A 20,357-nucleotide genomic window follows, 5' to 3' on the forward strand; every position below is an offset into this window, starting at 1 on the left:
CCTCATATAGCCCTATGAGAATGTAACAATCTCGTCCACAGCTGAGGACGATGCTTAGTGATCTTAAAGTCCTTCATGTTACAGAATGAGCACAGGGGACGGGGATCTGAAACTTCTTTCTCCAGCAGCTGTACCTCTTATTTTTTTTTAATTTTATTGAAGTCTAGTTGATTCACAATGTTGTGTTGATTTCCACTGTACAGCAAAGTGATTCAGTTATAGATATATGTAGATATAGATGTATTTTCTTTTCCATTATGGTTTATCTCGGGATATTGAATGTAGTTCCCTGTGCTCTACGGTAGGACCTTGTTGTTTATCCATCCTGTATATATTGATAGTAGTTTGCATCTCCTTTACCTTTACATTCAGACTTTGCGAAGTCCTCATACATAAAATGCTGAGAGACGCCCCTAGGCAGCTTGCTGGCAAATCCCGTTCAGGGCAGGACCCCGGCCAGTGATACACCCGATGGGACGACAGTGAGAACATTCGCATCTTTCGAGGTCATTTATGCCTTCCAGCCACAGGAGGAAATGTCAGAACGGGCGTCATCTGCATTAGTTCTACAAAGGATGTGTTTCTTTAATTTAATGAAAGATATTAAATACAGGCAATGTTGTCCTTTGGTATTATGAATATTTGAAACTTGCACGAAGTAAACCTGATAAAGTTATTTAAGTATATCCATTCTGTGAGAGACTCCATGAAGGACAGGGATTGGGCAGAGGCCTCCTGAGAAAGAGGCTGAGCTGGTCCGGGTGCCCTCCCTGCAGGGAGGTGGCACCGCCTGCAGGTGTGTGTGACACCCACTGGGTCACGCACACACCTCTGCAATGTCTACCTTTTTAGCAGTTTTGACATCACCTTGTATCTCTATATTTGACAGCTAATAGAAATATACTCCCTAGAAATAACTAGTTGTGAGGATAGAAAGAACACCTTTGTATATTACTGTTGTAAACATAGAGATATTTCCTTATTTATTTTTCCCAGTGACATTTTATTCAGTTCAAAATTGTGTGGGAAAATAAAAATGCATTGTTATCATTGTGTTGACAATTATCCATTCATAATATAGATAATGTGTGAATGGTTCCAATATAAGGCTTTGAGGTTTTAAATTCAGAATGCAAAACAATGAACAATGTTAATTTTTTAAAAAACAGCATTTTGAAATTAACTAGTAAAAGATTTTAATTCTTTTTTTTTTCTTTTTTTTAAAACTACTGTTGGGAATAACTACTTGTAAATTTAATGATTACATTAAAGCCTCTATTTTATAACTCATGATTTTCATACAATTTTAAGCATGTAAAATCAGAATTTTCCATAAAGTCAAATCACCATTAGATTGGGGGAAATAAATCTTGTGTGTAAACTTGTGCCTAATCGTGTCCAAACCTTCACGCACTTTGCCACCTCACTGCCCTTTCATCTACATCAGTTATTTGCAAGAGTTTAATGACAGGCGAAATCTCAGTCACGCCCTCCGAGTGTTACCTGAGTCAAAGGCCAGACAGAGCACAGGATAGATATTCTCAGTCCAGTACTGTATATAGTGGAACAGCCCAATCTGTCATGACTTCTCTCGAAATCTGGCAGGTTCCCCTACACACAGTTTGTGGCTGCCCCAGGTTTATTCAGGGAGAGTCAGACTCAGACGTGCCTGATTTCGGGCGATCCCACAGGAAGATAGGAGAAATATCGCTTCTACTTACAATAACTGTCCCATAGCAGTGAGAAGAGTTGCTTTCAATGTAGTATTGAAACTTCAGCTAGAATCTTTCCTCTTGGTTTTAAATGTCATATTTGGAGGACAGTAAATGTTACGTCTACTCTATAAGCCCATATTATGCAACTTCATTCCTATTCTGTTAATAATATAAGACTCACAAATTATTAGAAAAAACAAAGGGGTCAGTTGAGCCAGTATCAGCGTGAAGTAGAACAATAAGGTAATCAGGTTTTTCAAGCAAATTACTTTTTCTTCACATTTTTGATTCCTCCAGGAAAAGCATTGTTGGCCTGACATATTAAACTGTAAAATACATACTAAGTTGTTTGTCTCATGGTCTCTTTCCACTCTGCTGCTTACATGCAAATTTAATAATTGCATATTGTGAGCTTGGTTTGGTAAAAAATTCTTAAATTATTTGAATTATATCTTGCCTTTTCACTAAAAAAGTTGTAGTGGAGCAAGTACTAGTTTATTGTTTTGCTGTTTCAGTAGTTTGTGGTACAGTTTTTATATAGCACGTATTAACAGCCAGTTTTTACAATAAGAGTCTAAAGTACATTGAACTGTTTTCAGATAAGAATATGTATATATATTAGAAAATATATAATTAAATATAATAAGCCAAACTATATTATGTCTATTTAGAATTTTGTACTTCTCTGAAACTAATCTCCTTCTAAGTGGTTTTAAAGAGTTTGAAAAATAGGCATATACTTATTTCCAAATTGGTTTAATGTTCTAAGTTTATTATTTTTAAAGATGGCTTCTCAGAAATTATTGTATATTACATCCTGTTTCCATATTGGGTATATACTGCAAACATGTTGGTTAAACTGAAAAGACTGAAGCCTGTCAGTGTTATTCAGTATCAAAATTTATAACAGTGTCTCTGAATAACTTGGAAGCATTCACGTTTTCCTAGATTATGTTTCAATGTGAAGCTGTTTCTCTTGATCGTAGAAACTGTTTTAAATGAGGGAAAACAAAATCAGTTAGTTTGGGAAGCAACCTGTTAGTTGTATTTACATTGAAGAGTTGATTGACCTTTTAAAAGTCAATGAAAAGAACCATTTTCCATCCTATACGTATTTTATACCATTCTCCTTTCTTTCATCCAATTCTGTCATTCTGAGGAAATTAAGATAATCAAACAATAAGTAGAAAAGCCTCTCTATAGAGAAGTAGACATAAATGTAGATGTAAATGATTTAGTTGTAGGTGCAGATGTAGATGATATAGATGTAGGTGTAGATGTAGACGTAGTTGATGTAGATGTAGGTACAGATGTAGATGATGTAGATGTAGATGATGTAGATGTAGGTATAGATGTAGATGATATAGATGTAGGTGCAGATGTAGATGATGTAGATGTAGATGTAGGTACAGATGTAGATGATGTAGGTGTAGATGATGTAGATGTAGGTATAGATGTAGATGATATAGATGTAGGTGCAGATGTCGATGTAGATGATATAGGTGTAGTTGTAGGTGCAGATGCAGATGATGTAGGTGTAGATGTAGATGATGTAGATGTAGATACAGATGTATATGTAGATGATGTAGATGCAGTTGTGGATGTAGATGTAGATGATGTAGATGTAGGTGCAGATGTAGATGATGTAGATGTAGGTGCAGATGTAGATGTAGATGATGTAGATATAGGTGTGGATGTCGATGTAGATGATTAGATGTAGATGACATACATGTAGATGTACATGATGGTGCAGATGTACTGTAGGTACAGAGGTAGGTGTAGGCATAGAGGTAGGTGTAGATGGATGTGTGTGTGTATACACATGTATACGTATCTACTTGTATGTGTCTCCATAAGTAAAACAGTTGATATGTAACGTGTCTTCTAAAGCCTTGTAAATCTAACTAAGGTTTGGTAACATAAAAATCACCCCCTCTTTGTTTACCTATAACCATTGAGGTGACATTAATGCCGTTGCAGACCCACCTTGCCAGACAGAGCTCGGCAGTATTCAGAAGCGGCTCGGGGTGAAGAAGCTCCTCGGTGAGTTGTGGATCACTCTCTGACACCTTTACTGCTTACATAAATAACCCTCAGGAAACAGCAGCACAAAATCAATATTTATCCAACAAACGGGGACCTCACTAAATTTCGGCAACAAAATTTATGACGTTTTTGAAAGTCATTAGCCTTACTTTTATTATCTTACCTATTGAAAGGTTTTTGAAAGTCATTAGCCTTACTTTTATTATCTTACCTATTGAAAGGTTTTTGAAAGTCATTAGCCTTACTTTTATTATCTTACCTATTGAAAGGTATGATGTCTGTTTTATTACCCTAATATAATGGTCATTTTGAAAGTTATTAAGTAAAAAAGAAATTTAAACAATGCTAAAGGTAAAGCAGCAGAAACTTCGGTTCTAATTCTGTGGTTGACAGTTCACAAATTGATGGTATGTATGTATGTAGAGAGAGGGGAAGAGAGAGGGAGGGAGAGAGAGATGGTTAAAAGCATGGGCTGAGTTCCTCAGGAAAATTGGAACAGATTTTTTAGTTTCTCATCAGCACGTTTTATAAACTTACTTTTACTAAGTAAATGTATGTATTAGATGGTAAACAGATACATAGATAATTCCAAATTTCACCCAAAGCCTTGAAATATTAGAATGCTTGGCTATTAACTGATTGTTAAACTATTACATATGATTAGTTTCTTTATTTTTGTCAACATACAATTTTTCAATACACTCTTTTTGGGATAATTTTAGATTCAGAAATTTTATAAGTACAGTAGAGTTTCCATGTATCTTTCACCCAGCTTCATCTAAAGTTACCATCTTACCATGTATAGATTAACTGTCATATATTTATCAAATCTAAGAAATTAACATTGCTATAATCCTATTAATTAAGCCTCACACTTTATGTGGATTTCACAAGTTTGTCCACACATGTCCTTTTTTCTATTTTAGCATACAGCGTAGAACACCACATATGCAGCACTTGTTGTTTTTCATGTATGTTAATGCTCTTGTGTATTTAGTGGCACACAGTTTTATGGTTTTAGGTCTGATTAATCTGTATTATGATATGCTGTCTTTGTAATTACAATATTGTATGTTTATATGAGAAGATTTTTCATATTACTTGAAAATTCACAGTTCAAAATAAATAGACTAAATTTTTTAATACAGCATTTTAGATGTGAAGCCACATCATTAGATAAAAGCTACAATGTATCACATTTCTTTCAACTCTGTTACAAGATGCACCTTTCCAGCGCACAGGTGGAAACATTACCTTGGTACCTGGGTTTGTTTTTTTCTACAAATCGAAGTTCATTCATGTGCACTGGGAAAAGCCTTTGACATTCAACGGGAAAATATCTTCGACTTGGTCAAGGTCTATTAGTGACAAAAAGCTATTAACATCCAGGCTTTGATTATTTGATGTTACATAAAATGAAAACATATTTAGAGCCCAATTGAGAGGAGTCATCTTTATTCATCTTATGTAATAAAAATGAAAGTCATTACTAGAGAGCACTGACCCTTCAATATTCCTTCTGAAATGGGTAGGAAAGCGTCCTTCCCTGACAGTCTGTCCACTGTTATGCGGTAGCAGGTGCGATGCATCCAGGCTGCAAGCTGTCTTGGTGTCTGCATTTCTAGGCTAATTCCTAATAATGCTCTTCTGTTTCCAAGGTGTACTGGCGGAGACAACAAATTAAATGGCCACACTAACTGTCCATCTTAACATTTTTATGTCAAGTATGTCAAATTATGGTATTTTTTAAGAGGTAGAGATAATAATATTGAAAATCTTCCTTATCTTTCCTGCTATATATCCACAGAAGGTGTTCTCGAGTTTCCCATATTGGTGATATCCGGTCCACCTCACTCGAAGACCAGAAGTTCAAATCCTTCAAATGAATTATAATTTTCAAACTAAATTGATTATTTATATATCAGAATTTTGAAACTTTTTTAAAGGGTTAAATAATGATCGCATATTGTTGCAGGACTAAATGGAACAGTTTCATGTTTTATCTGTTTATTAGTCATTGTTTTTCCTTTTTTCTTTCACCAAGTAACTATAGTGTATCTGGTCACTGAGCAGACAGTTGGTCAGGAAAGACAAGAAAATTGTCTAATCTCCTAAAGCTTACACTGTAGCGTGGGAGTGTTTATTGAAGAATGTGAATTCACCTCTCAATTATTATTGCACACTTATCACTAGCAGTGTGCCAGGTACATGTTAGATATTATATTATGAAACTAAGTGTCTAGCTTCCCGCTAGACTGAGTGTGAGTTGTTCGTATAGCGATCAAAATCAAGAGAAGCGAAAGTTCCCAATACAGAGGATACCACAGAGTAGTGGTGAATGCATGCACTGAGAGACATACACGATGGAAGAAATATATCAGAAACCCTCCAGCCTAAGAGAAGGGGGTCACATTTCAGTCAAGTTTTACGTTGCAAGAGGGAGGGAAGGAGAGGGATTCCAGGTGAGGAGAAGATGCATAGAGAGATGAAGCAGGACTGCATTTGTAGAAAACAGCTTGATGTGGAAAGAGCTGAGGATACATGAATGAAAATTTGGGGAGATGAAAGTCAAAAATTGGCAGTGATGAGACGGTGAAGGGTCTCATATGCCCTGCTGAGCGGTCTGGGTGACTTACCATGCATGGCGTTCATCAGCTCTCATTCCGTATATTGTACATCTGGAAACAGCCCCCTCTGCAGAGTGATTAAAAAGACAAGACAGTAAATTTGCTCAACAGAAGAAATGCAAGAGGTTCACTATGACAGCGCCTGCTTTGTTCTACCTGCACCGTAGCTCGTAGCCTGGAGCCGGAGCTCGTATGTGTGTGTCTTGAGTGAGTCAGTGCATGGTTGGTGACCCTTGTTCCTACCACATGTGCGTGTCTCACAGGACAGTACGTCCCCCAGTGTGACGCAGATGGTTACTACAAGCCGACGCAGTGCCACGGCAGCGCTGGGCAGTGCTGGTGTGTGGACCGATACGGAAGGGAAGTCGTGGGGTCCAGGAGGCGCGGTGCAGCAGACTGTGGTAAGGAGGAGGGCCGCGCGTGCCACGATTTCTCCCCCGCAGGATAAGTGCTGGAGAGTCGCATTCTCTGCCCACCTCTATGCAAACCCTACAGAGTGTACTGGGCCGGGGGGCACAGGAAGGCTCACTCCTAGCATGTTAGAAAAAGTTGTATAACTAACAAGTAGAACTGCATAACTTAGATATTTTAAGGAAGAATAATGAAAGGTGGGCCGCTTTTACTCCTCCAAGTACGGGAAGGATGTCGTATGCCTTCCGTGTTCCTCTCGGGTAAGGCAGACTGTGTCATCCATCCTGGGCCCGGTCACCGGGCCCTGGTGGGTGCCGTGTCACCACACAGCACCCTCCCATCTGTGTGCCTTTGGAGAAGGTCACTCAGGGAGAACATGGGAGGACCAATGAAAGAAAAAGTAACCTTTTTAAAGTAAAGGTCCATAAATTGCAGCTGTGTGAGCATGTTTCCTTATGTTTGGGTGAGAAAATATAGTTTTAATTGTTTGAAGGGTAATTATAATTAATATTCTAGTTCTTTTTCTGAGCATGCATTTTACATATAAACCTAAAAAAATAATATTACAGTTAAGTTGAGCATAACACACACATTGTAAAGTTTTAAGTGTGATGTCTTTTGTCTTTCATGAAATATTTTTTCAGAATGTAGGTTTCAAGTGAGTATTTCTGTTTGTACTGTGGAGAGTTTTCACTACAAAAGCCACTTAGCTGTACACACACACACACACACACACACACACACACACACAGACGGAATTAATGGATTATGTTTCAACTAATACAAATGACCAAAATGTAAACAAAGTACTTGGTCAGTCTTGTATTTCAGAAAATGTTTAGCTTTCTCCTTTATGCAATTTTTAAACTGATACACTGTGATTGTTTAGAAATAGATAAATGGTAAACGGTATATAAAAGCAATCGCGTTTAATGCTTAAATGCCTGTTCTGCATTTATTTATTCCACAACACTTTTAATAGCTTGGTTTTGGCTTTCGGCCAGTGTTTTCAGATTCCGTACGATGGAGTACAGTACTCAATAGCTACATTACATACTTGTTACACGTGGAGAACACAGCTTTGTAACACATAGTTTGAATGAGTTGCACTATCAGTTATGTCAGTTATCCGTGATGGATAAAGAATTTCAGATGTTTATTTTATAAATAATAATTATATGGAGATGAATTCAATAGGTGACAGGGAAATGGTTTTGGGAATGTGACTTGTGAGTTTTCTCGGCATGTTGAAATTATTAAGAAAATACAAGAAGTAGAAGAGTACAAATAACATTTTCTTCACAAAAGATACGAACTTCAGTGTGTTGTATTGTGAAATCAATCAGTTCATAAGCACTGGAGGACATTAATAGGATTTGCTATAATTAGCTACCAAAGAATTATTAGACCAAAATATTAGAAAGGGTAGAAAATAAACACACTGGTACTAGGGGAGTTGGGAAATGATTACATTCTGAGATATGTGTGCATTATTGCCTCCATAGTCATTATAAATTTCTAAACATTTTTTAAAATACCTACTGGCTGTGTTAGTTTTCTGTTGCTATTGCAACAAAATCCCTCAAAGTTAGTGGCTTAACCCACACACATGTGTGATCTTGCACTTCTGAACATCAGATGTCCAGCATGGGCTTCTCCAGGCTAAGGTCAGGGTGTCTTCAGGGCTGGTTCTTCTGAGGCTCCCTCCCGAGGACAGTGTTTCCAGGCCCTGTCCTCTCCCAAGACCACTCGCGTTCCTTGGCCCAGCTTCTGACTGTTCTTCTGTAATCACACCGCCCTCTGACTTCATCTGGAAACAGTTCTTTGATTTTAAGGATGCAGGTGATCACCTGGGCCCACCCCAGTTACCCACAGTAACCTGTCAGCTCCAGGCCCGTGATTTAATCACATCTCCTGAGCCCCTTTACCATGTAAGGTCACACAGTCACAGGTTTCAGCCATGAGCAAGTGAACGTCTTTGAGGGGCAACTATTTTGCCTACACACTAAGAGAAGAAGTTCTCAATTCTTCGTAAAATTCAAAGTTTGACATGGACTTTATAAAACCTGGGCTGAGCTCAATATTACTGAACTGGAAATCGTACATATCAGACCTCAGCAACAATTCCGCTTTTTAGCACTGTATATTTTAACAAATGAGAAAGAATGGATTTTACCTTATTTTTGTTAAGAAAGCTAAAGAGCAAATTAAAATTTTATTTATCTTTTAAAAATTTTTTTGTTCTTGGAGTATAGGTGATTAATAATGTTGTGTTAGTTTCAGGTATACAGCAAAGTGACTCAGTTTATTAATTTCCTAAATTTTCATCAGAATTTTCTGACCCTCAGAAATTATCCTACCACTCAGTCACATAACATTAATGTTTACTTTTTTCCTAAGCTATTGATTTTGAGATCTCTGGAGATTTTGCAAGTGGAGATTTCCGTGAATGGGCTGCTGATGACGATGAAGATGACATTATGAACGAAGAAGATGAGATTGAAGATGATGATGAGGATGAAGGGGATGATGATGATGGTGGTGACCAGGATGGATACATCTGATGGATGAGAGCTGAGAGCAACAAATTCTATGTTTCTTTTATTTACCAAGTGATCCCCTACTGAGGAGTACCTTCCTGCCCCGAAACAAAATGATTCTAAAACTCACTTATATTTTGTATAATTATTTCAAATATTGCAACTAAAGTCATAGAACTTTATGTTTAGAGAAGTATCATTTACTTTGAGTTTTTATATGAAAAAGAGAACACATATGGAGTCTAGCCAGACAAGAGAAAATTATGAAGAGCTACTGATCTCTGTGAGTCTGCCACAAACAAAACAACCAGTGCTTGAGGTCATATGTGATATTTTTCTGGGAGAAATTCTAAGTTGAATCTACAATAACATACTAGTGACCTGGATCCTAAGGATTTTATAAAAATATGCATGACCTTAATTGCAGTTTCCAAGTAGACTCTTCCCAGAGCTGGAGGGATATAGAGGTGAGTGAGGGAATAGCACAAAGTGAGAAGAACGAAGTCACCATCCTGGAGACCTCCACCATGTTTGTGTGTTTTTACTTATGAAGTTTTAGTGATGTTTTTAGTTCTGAAGTTATTCTGGATGTGACCAGATATCTTACAAAATGGCCAGTAGGGAAAAACCGTGGATTTTGAAAGTTAAAAACATAGTTGTCCTTTCTAATTTTTATTTTAATTTAGACAGCAGTCTTATGTTGATTTGTTTGATAATCTTAACCAGCATGATTTCTTTATCTTTCTAGGTTTCTTTATCTTTCTGACCAGCAACTTAGGGTGCAGAACTTAAAGTAGAAAGACAAAGGGAAAGATTCTTTTAAACCATATTTTTACAAAAAGTTTGTCATTTGCCCCAATATCAAACTTAAAAATCTTCATTCTTATTTTATTTCCTATGTTAGATAAATATTTGCATTTAATCTAAGAATTATGCCATTTTTGTTACTAGTGTCGAAACTTAGAGAACATACTGTATGGTGCCTTGCAAAATAGAAATAGAAAGGTTTCAGCATGCATCCCCACATAGGACATTAGGCATAGATAGGCACACCTAATCACGAATTAATACCAGTCCCGGTACTGCTGCTGGAATGAAGAAAATAGAATACTTTCTTTCTTTTTTCTACTGTTACATAGTTACCATGTGGACTTGTTTATGATTATTGTGTGGAGTAGCATTTAAGATTTAACTGCAACAAAACTTACTTTAATTGTTGTATTTAAGTTAGCATGTTAATTAATCATGTAGCCCTTCTGGTACACCATCGCTTTTAAGGATATCAGACCTATGGTTTTGTGCCCATAATGAAAGTGGAAAAACCTGTTGGGTGTTACACACTGGTGTCACCATTTAAACAGTGGGTCAGCTGGTTTCCCAGTATATACAATCCACTGAAATAAAGTTGTTGGATTCTTTCCATTTGATTTATATACACTAAGAAAAAAATCTTTAATGTTAACTTTATGTAATATTTAAGGTAAAATGCATTTTCTTTTTTACTGTTTATGTATAGTTTACAAAATAAAGAATCTTGCAACCAAGTTAAACTGTTCCTTAATGATTTTCTGGGGTATAGATGGTAGTGTGCAGGATTCTTAATCTGTTTCTTGATTTTTAAAAAGCATACATCACAAACTAGCTAGAAAAGTTCTTTTTTAATTTTGAGTTTCAAAGTCAGAGCTCTTGACATCTTGCATATTGTTTTATTAGATACGTTTAAAAATATTTTTTTGTCAGATTGTTTTAATTGTTTTCATTTGTCATAGCATTGCAAAGTACATCATTTCCTTTGTTGACGGTGGTATTTTTAAGCCCATTTTTGTGGTATTATACTTAACATATTTAGCTAAATTTCTATAGCAGCTGCATTTTTTGAAGAGTGACAGAATAACCTTATCTGTATAACAGATGTATAGAAATCACAAAATGTAACTTGTGGATTGGTTGGAAAAAGACAAAAAAAATCAAATGCTATATAGAGGTTTAGCAAATGAATTTCAAGTAACAAATATGGTGGTCTTTTAGTGAAGCTGTTTTTTTTAAAATTTTTATTTTATATTGGATTATATTTGATTTACAATGTTGTGTTAGTTTCAGGTGTACAGCAAAGTGATTCAGTTATACATATATCTATTCTTTTTCAAATTCTTTTCCTAGTTTATTACAGAATATTGAGTGAAGTTCCCTGTATTATACAGTAGGTCCTTGTTGATTATCTGTTTTATATAGTAAAACAGTATATATATATATACTGTTTTATATAGTAAAACAGTGTATATATATATATATAGTATAGTAGAGTGTATATGTTAATCCCAAACTCCTAATTTATCCCTCCCCCCTACCTTTCCCCTTTGGTAACCATAAGTTTGTTTTCTAAGTCTGTAAGTCTGTTTTTGTCTTATAAATAAGTCCATTTCTATCATTTTTTTAGATTCCACATATAAGTGATATCATGTGATATTTGGTTTTGTCTGACTTCACTTAGTATGATCATCTCTAGGTCCATCCACGTTGCTGCAAACGGCATTGTTTCATTCTTTTTTATGGCTGAGTAATATTCCATCGTAAATATGTACCACATCTTCTTTATCCATTCCTACACTTAGGTTGCTTCTATGACTTAGCTATTGTAAACAGTGCTGCAGTGAACATTGGAGTGCATATATGTTTTTGAATTATAGTTTTGTCTGCGTATATGCCCGAGTGGGATTGCTGGGTCATATGGTAGCTCTATTTTTAGATTTTAAGGAACCTCCAAACTGTTCTCCATAGTGGCTGCACCAATTTACATTCCCACCAACAGTATAGGAGGGTTCCCTTTTCTCCACACCCTCTCCAGCATTTATTGTTTGTAGACTTTTTGATGATGGCCATTCTGACTGGTGTGCGATGATACCTCATTGTAGTTTCGATTTGCATTTCTCTAATGATTAGTGACGTTGAGCAGCTTTCCATGTACTTCTTGGCCATCTGTATGTCTTCTTTGGAGAAACATCTATTTAGCTCTTCTGCCCATTTTTTGATTGGGTTGTTTGTTTTTGTGATATTGAGCTGCATGAGGTTTTAGTATATTTTGGAGGTTAATCCCTTGTCGGTTGCCTTGTTTGCAAATACTTTCTCCCATTCTATGGGTTGTCTTTTCGTTTTGTCTATGGTTTCCTTTGCTGTGAAAAAGCTTTTAAGGTTGATCTTAGGCCCCATTGTTTATTTTTGTTTTTATTACTCTAGGAGGCGGATCCAAAAAGATATTGCTGCGATTTACATCAAAGAGTGTTCTGCCCATGTTTTCCTCAAAGAGTTTTATAGTATCCAGTCTTACATTTAGGTCTTTGATCCATTTTGAGTTTATTTTTGTGTGTGGTGTTAGAGAATGTTCTAGTTTCATTCTTTTACTTTTAGCTGTCCAGTCTTCCCAGAGAATGGGAAGAGACTGCCTGATTCCTCCAGCTCCGTTTTTCTTTCTCAAGATTGCTTTGGCTATTTGGGGTCTTCTGTGTTTCCATACAAATTTTAAAATTTTTTGTTCTATTTCTGTGAGAAACGTCCTTGGTAATTTGATAGGGATTGCACTGAAGCTGTAGATTGTCTTGGGTAGTAGAGTCATTTTAACAATGTTGATTCTTCCAATCCAAGAACATGGTATCTCTTTCCATCTGTTTGTGTCATCTTCGATTTCTTTCATCAGGGTCTTACAGTTTTCGGAGTACAGGTCTTTTGCCTCCTTAGGTAGGTTTATTTCTAGGTATTTTATTCTTTTTGATGTGACAGTAAATCAGATTGTTTCCTTAATTTCTCTTTCTGATCTTTCGTTGTTAGTATGTAGAAATGCAAGAGATTTCTGTGTATTAATTTTATATCCTGCAAGTTTACCAAATTCATTGCTGAGCTCTAGGAGTACTTGTTTTCGCTCCCTCGGACTAGAGCACGAGTCCCAGTAAGGCTTTGCCTGAATTTGTGGTCTAGCCTCTTATCAATTTCTGTGGATTAAAGCATCCAAGAACCCGGCTTGGTAATTGAAGAGGAGGCAGGCAGGCTTGGGATGGAGGGAAAGCGTGGAGAAGGAGAGCAGTTGATGAGCGGAGCGTGAGCTGGTGAGAACAGGAGAAGGATCGAGGCCAGACTGGGAGGCTCCAACATGCCATGTCGAGCAGTTTGGAGTTACCGCAGAATCTCTGGGGAAATCATCGAAAAACGTTTATGAAAAGAAGTTACAAGACCAATTTCGTGATATAGAAATTGACATCCATGGATCTATGGAGAATAGACGGGGTGGGGAGGGTGGGGAAACTAAAGACATGGCCAGAGATTTTTAAGTGGTGGCCTTGTGTAAAAAAGATGAGCTGGGGCAAACGTGTTTTCTTTCTCTTGAATTGGGGAAATTGAAGGAATTTACCAATTACAGTGCAAGCTGATGATGGAAGGTGAGAATGGCAACCAAACTTAGGAGACGACAGGCTCAGTGAGATTGGAGACAGAGAGTTCACCTGTTGAGTGAAGAGGAGATGTAGGACCCAGGGAAACGAGTTGTCCGTGTCCCTCGTGGAGCATCAGGGTGAGATGTGCACATCTGCTACCCTGGCCTCCAGACCTGCCTGGGCTCCAGCCCCAGGGGCTCTGCTCTGTCCTGGATTCTTTCCATGGCTTCAGGCAACATGCCTGTCTCCTAGACACTTCCTGTGTGTCCTTAAAACAATCCACCCATTTGGGAACTTGAGAGTTTCTGCTCCTTGTAAACCAAATATCTTAAAGCAGGTGGTGGGGTTGATGGCCATATGTTATCAACAGGTCACATGCACGTCGTACAAGCAGTCATACAGGAGGAAGTATGGACCATGGGACATGGAGGGTGGTATTACCCTAAAGGAGCAGAAGTGTTTTAAAGTTGCATGTTCTGAAAGAATGCATACTTCAGCTACCGGGAAATTGTGCGCTCTGTTCCTGCATTTCAGTTTAGGGCAGCAAATTCGAACTGTTTGGCTTGAGAAAGGCACCTTGGGATGTTTCCAAATGAAAGATGTTATCTTAATATAAAAGGCTATTTTTCAGTCTTTGGTATCATATGTTTCTCTTTTAACAAGTTTAGCTGCTTCCGGGCAATAACATCTGTTACACGAGGCAAGGTGTCTGACGTGTATCAAGATTCCTGTTCGGCGTTTTATCTGGTTTGAGATCCCTGGCTCACAGTAATTTGGGACCTGTGGGAAAAAGGATCTTGGGTGACAGAATGACAAATTGAAACATTTGACAATCTTGTAGCAGTGTTGGTCCCTTTGGGATCTGAGGTCAGTAGAATTGTGGTGATCCAGTTCAAGGTACAGGGCAGTGCATCTGCAGATGCAAGGCAGTGATAGATTAGAAATGTAGTTTTCAATTTACTGTGCTAACACGGGTTGAAGGATGTGATGGAGGCATGAAGGGTGAAAGCAGAGGGCCTTTCCTGCACGTTCTGTGATGTGGGTCAGGCGGAGGGCAGTCACAGCGGCCGCCACACCCCAGGGATAGCGTGGTCCAGAGTTAAGCCCTGGAGCAGAATCCCTTCACATGTTTGGTACTTCTGGAATCCCAGCCACGATCCTTAGTTTCCCCAGCTCCTAAATAAAGTCAGAGCCCTGCTTTCCTTGCTTCAGAAATGCCTAGCACTCTGAGTGAAACAGACGCTTAGCTGTTAAGTGGAAGATTGTTGTACTAACTACACAAAGCTCTGAAATAAGAGGGCACCATCTCTCCTGGGTACATTTGACAGGATATGCCAGACCTAGATTATGCAATACTAAAATTTAAGTTACTGGCTATTACCTCAAGGAATTACCTGGTTTGAAACATGATTTGAAACGCATGATTTGTGTTTGAAACACAAATATAAAAACTGAAACTGTGTAGTAGTTGATTATTTACATGTTCTTAAGAGGGAGACTTCATATATAAAAGAGGATTTTTCTTTTTTTTTTTTTTTTGCGGTACGCGGGCCTCTCACTCCTGTGGCCTCTCCCGTTGCGGAGCACAGGCTCCGGACGCTCAGGCTCAGCAGCCATGGCTCACGGGCCCAGCCGCTCCGCGGCATGTGGGATCCTCCCGGACCGGGGCATGAACACGCGTCCCCTGCATCGGCAGGCGGACTCCCAACTACTGCGCCACCAGGGAAGCCCAAAAGAGGATATTTTAAATAGAATGATAAATAGGATAAACAGGATACATTTGAATTTGATAAATGGTAAATAAGATTTTAATGAGTATTAATTAAATTGATTTTAATGGGTCATTTTATTATAACTTGATACCGAGAAAAATAAAATTCCAGTAGAGAATTGGTGACTCCTGGGAAATATTTGTGGCGGAGGTAGAACTGTCCCAGGAGGATTCAGAATGAGTGCTTTTCACCTCTGCCTTGGTGGCTTTCTTTGATTGACATACTTTAGACTGAGTGTTCTTTGAAATTGTTTGCAAATAAGTTTTGCTGATCTGGGAGCCCATTGGTCTTTTTAGATATGTGTATTTCCTTTTTAATCAACCTGTTTTCTGCTAATGTGCACTTTTCTCCATCCGGAAGGCACCCTGCCTTTGACTATGTTGTGATGGTGAAGGGCTGTGACTGTTCTCTGCACGTCCAGGGGTGGGGTGAGGACCCTCCCAAATGCTGATACGTACACTGCGGGTTCTCACATAGAACAGCAGCAAACCAGGAAGAAGAGCCACCTACTGGCTTAAAAATTAGGAAGTCAAGTCTGTCTTGTGGTTTGTTCTAGAATCTCGCTGATACATTTATCACCAGTCGATGTGGCTCATGGACACTTGAAATGAGGGCAGTGCATCTGAAGAGCAACTGCATTTTTAATGTAGAATTTGGAATTTTTAGCAAAAGAACAATCTAATTAATTCTTTTAGTTAAAAAAAAAATTTTCTTACTGGTCAGCCTCTGGACTTATTCATTAATTCAAAAAGATTTGAAAATCCGTATTTTCATTTATTCATCAACTCTCTTCCCATCTCCAGGTTTACTGACATCACTTTGGAAGATTCAGATTGGTCACAGTTGGAGTATTTTTGCCATGCTAATGGCAAAACCTACAAATCGGGGCTTTTTTTCTCTTTACCAGGAGCTGGTTGTAAACTACAGCACAGTGAAGGCACAACTTTTATAGAGAATTGCTTTGTGCCAAATAAGAATGACTGTTGTCTCTGTCTTGAAAATGAAGTAGGCTCAGTGGGTTTTTATAATTTAAGAACAAGTTGCCCGAATCCAGACAAGTAATAAAAAGGCTTCCTCCCAGCCTCTTTCTTCTTGACAGTGGAACTTGGGAACCAAAGGATTGAAATGATCTCCAGGTATCTCTTCAAGGAAAGTGCGATGACAGCTACGTCACCAAATCAGGAACCAGGCTGAACTCTTGCTGGAAAGAAAGTCTGTCTTCTAAGCAGGAGGTGTGCTTCCCACTAAGTGGTGTGGACACAGAGACCACCGGTAAGTGAGTTTTTATCCCCAAATTATTCCTCAGCATACCGTCCCACTCCCCATAAACATGGCACCAAAATAATGATGTTACGAATAGGATCGATATTTTCATTATAAAATTGGTACAACTTGGATCATTTCTGTTTTTCTAAGCACGAGATTTTGGTCCTTTCTGTAATGATGGCACTTAACCCAATTTCACCTACTTTATACCAAATCCGTCATGGATACAACCAACGCACAGAGTCTTACAGAATTTCCTAGGAAGACAGTATCGGTATTAAAATAGACTATTAACTTGCTGAATCAACTGTCTGCTTCCAAGCATTAGCTGTTTATACATAAAGCATGTCCTCTTTCTTCAAATATATGAGGCATGTAATTGGCAGCGGACTTTTTATTACCAGCTACTTCAATCGTTTTTTCTTAACGTTAGATTCATATATATCGTCCCCCAAGGCTGTTGGGGAGGAGCCTGCGTGACAGATGAATGACTTGGCGTATCCACTAAGAGAGACCTGCTTCCATTGGGCGATCTTGAAAATAAATCATATGTATAAGGTTGATTTATATGTATCTAAGATTTATATATCTGATTATAAATGCATTTGTGTGTATTCTAACCAAATTTATCTCTATTCTCATTACCCTCAATTAAATAAAGAGCTAATGTCCCTTTATGGCTGTAATGACGCACAAATTGCACATTTACTAGGTGCAAAAAACTTAGTTACTTCAGCTCTGCGGTCTTACTTTACCTCACCACAAACCTACGTACTGGCTATTATTTTCCCTGTTTCACACATTCGTGAGGAAACTGAGGCTCACAGAGTATCTTTCTAAGCCACAGAACGAGCAAGGAGGTAGGATTTAAAACCACATTTGCCTGTCTGCCTAATTCCAAACCCATTATATTCACATTATATCATGTTGCCAGTTTTAAAGGAATAAGGTGGGGTAAGCTTTGTTACCCTGGTATGACCGCTCAAAACTCAAAAACTGTTACTTGTTGATAAGAATATAAATTTCAGTTTAGCTCAGTCTGAACAGAACAGCAAAAAGATCAGTGGGCCTATTGTTTTCAGGTGTCTTCAGGGAGAAAAATGAAACTGTCATAAGAAAAAGTATATGCAGTTTACAGGCTATTTGAGTCAGTAATTGATTCCAGGAATTTTTTTTTTTAATGTGGCTTTTCATTCATAGTATAACAACTTGAACACAATTAGGAGAAACTAATTTAAAATGACAGCTTGTTTCTAGCAAGAAAATCTGAACACAAATGGAACCAATGGAGCCGCAAAGGTCAGGGTGCCAAGCTTTTAAGAATATTTTAGGTTTGCAAATAACAACTAATATGCTTGCCAATCTCAGGAATATATTTTCATTCCGAAAAAGAATATACTTTTCTAGAATTCTTCTCCAGAATCCCAAAAACAGATAAATAACAAAATACATCTGTGTAATTTATTTACTTAATTGAGCAGAACTAAAGTGTTAAAATATTTGTTTCTTTTATAAACTTGAAAATATTTAAGTACACTTGATATTTTAAAGTGTTTTTCTGTCAGTTGTAAAAGAATATAATCTCATTCAGTCTAGGGTAATAAAAAGCAAACAGGACTACAGCCTTGAGCACAGTAACTTTGAAGACTATTACAAATTTAATTTAAAATAATGGTGCTATATTTCTTCCTGACATTATTTTATAAGCACTCAATGTAAGCTGTCCTTCCACCAGTCCTTCGCTGGTTGTTGACCTTTTGTTTTGTTCGTGTGTTTAAGTCTTTACTACCAAAGCAGATGGCTGAGTTTGCCATGAATTCAATGAGATTTGAGGAAAACTGGCATCGAAAGTCACTAGTGTGTTTTCTCAAAAATGAATAAACATGTCATCTCTGACCTATGCCTTCCCAATTAAGATGCCTTGGAACATATAAAGTAAGAGTAGATTGGGTTGTTTTAAGATCATGTCCATAAAAGACATACTATTTATTTTAACACTTTTACCAAGTTTTCTGGAATTGAAGGACCAATGAGATGTCTTTGTCTGTGGATCATTTTGAAAGCATCTATGAGTCAAACGGCAGAAGTCTGGAAGAGCAACCCCAGGTTGAAACAGGTGAGACACCAAAACGTCTGCAAACACCAGAGAGGTAGAATTGAGGTCAGGGTTGTGAAACCACTAGGTGGCATTTCGGGGGCTCCAGGGAGCTGGGTTCTTTATGTCTCAGTGCAGAAAGAATTCAGCAAGAGGCAATGTGATACATGAGAAATGATTTATTAGAATAGCACGCTTGGGAGACTTTCAAGTGGGTGGCAGAGAGGATGCCACGCCCCCAGAACTTCGATGGGCAGGCAGGTCACTGGGTGGAAATGGGCCAGTGCGTGAGGAGCTTGCCAGTGGGCTCTCCACTCAGACGGCTTCTGTGCCCCAACCTCTCCCCGTGTCTCCCCTCGAAGACAGCTCGGTGCCCATGCCCCTGTCAGCCCCGGGGCGTCAGGTCACCTGACCGGGAGCCGTAGGGGACACCAGCCCCACCCCCCACCCCGCCCACGCTGCCAGGAAGTAGGACCTGAGTGCAGGGCTCTCGGCGGCACTGACCAGGCTCCACCCGCAACTGGCCCTCAGAATGGACTGTCCCGCCCGGGCTTCCAGTGCGGCCGCCTCTAGCTGGAAGCCTGGGACGCTGGAATCAGGCCACTTCCTGTCTGTCCTTGAAGGAGACGGGGCCGCACTACAAGAAGCTCCAGACTCAGCCCTGGATCCTGACCATCACGTGGCCAGAGAAACTGGCAACATTTTCGTTTTGCCTGTTGAAATGTTAAATGACAAAGATTTTGTTCGGTTTCCTGATGTGGATGACGTGTGGAGCCCGATGTTGATTTATTCTCCAAGACATGTACATCCTACTTCCCACACGGGGGTGGGTGAGAGACCCATGTGTGTGACCTGTACCTCCTATGAGATCAGCCCTAAGCTAGTTGAAACCTGACCAGGTTCTGTCTACATGGCAGATTTAGACCTCTCCGTGTCCTGTCTACACTGAGTACGTTTAGACCGGACCATGTGCTGTCTGTAATGAGAACATGTAGACCTGAATGTGTTCTGCCTACACTAGGACTATGGAGACCAGGGTAGAGCCCTGTCCTGGCCTCAGTCCTGGAAAGCTCGGTGCCTGTGTCTGAATGTCAGTGCTTCGATGTCTGGGGTCTGGAGCTCAGGTGGGCTTGTCTGGGTAGCAGCGCTCTGCTCCAACTGTGGTTACCTGGCCCTCCCAGGGGTCAGTGCTGCGGTCAGGGCCTTCGTCTTTACCCCCATAAGGTTCACCTTCCCTGGGCCTCGTGGAGACTCCTCGGGTGGGCTACCTGGGAATTATCCCAATTTATCAGCCCGTGCATGGTGAGTAGGCGGGCAGGTTTAGCTGATGAACTGATTGCCGGGCACACGGATTGGGCAAAAGGCTGATGGAGAGCAGGTGAGGCTGCTACTGTAATCTACTTCCCGTCAACCATGCTACTCAGCAGAGACCAGAGCTGCCCTCGGCTTTCAGCCCTGCAGTCC

General features: G+C 39.0%; 1 protein-coding gene across 2 annotated transcripts in view; it reads left to right on the forward strand.

The window, feature by feature from the left end:
- Positions 1-10,883, forward strand: part of SPOCK3 (SPARC (osteonectin), cwcv and kazal like domains proteoglycan 3) — a 436,458-nt gene extending 425,575 nt beyond the window's left edge. For both annotated transcript variants that reach the window (XM_060301385.1, XM_060301384.1), the window contains exons 9-11: positions 3,696-3,758; positions 6,652-6,789; positions 9,200-10,883. In XM_060301385.1, the coding sequence (XP_060157368.1) occupies positions 3,696-3,758; positions 6,652-6,789; positions 9,200-9,363 (365 nt within the window). In that variant the 3' untranslated portion in view covers positions 9,364-10,883. The remainder of the gene's footprint in view (positions 1-3,695; positions 3,759-6,651; positions 6,790-9,199) is intronic.
- The last annotated feature ends 9,474 nt before the right edge of the window (positions 10,884-20,357 follow it).

Source organism: Globicephala melas, chromosome 6 (assembly GCF_963455315.2).
Source record: "Globicephala melas chromosome 6, mGloMel1.2, whole genome shotgun sequence".
In the NCBI taxonomy this organism is placed as follows: Eukaryota; Metazoa; Chordata; class Mammalia; order Artiodactyla; family Delphinidae; genus Globicephala; species Globicephala melas.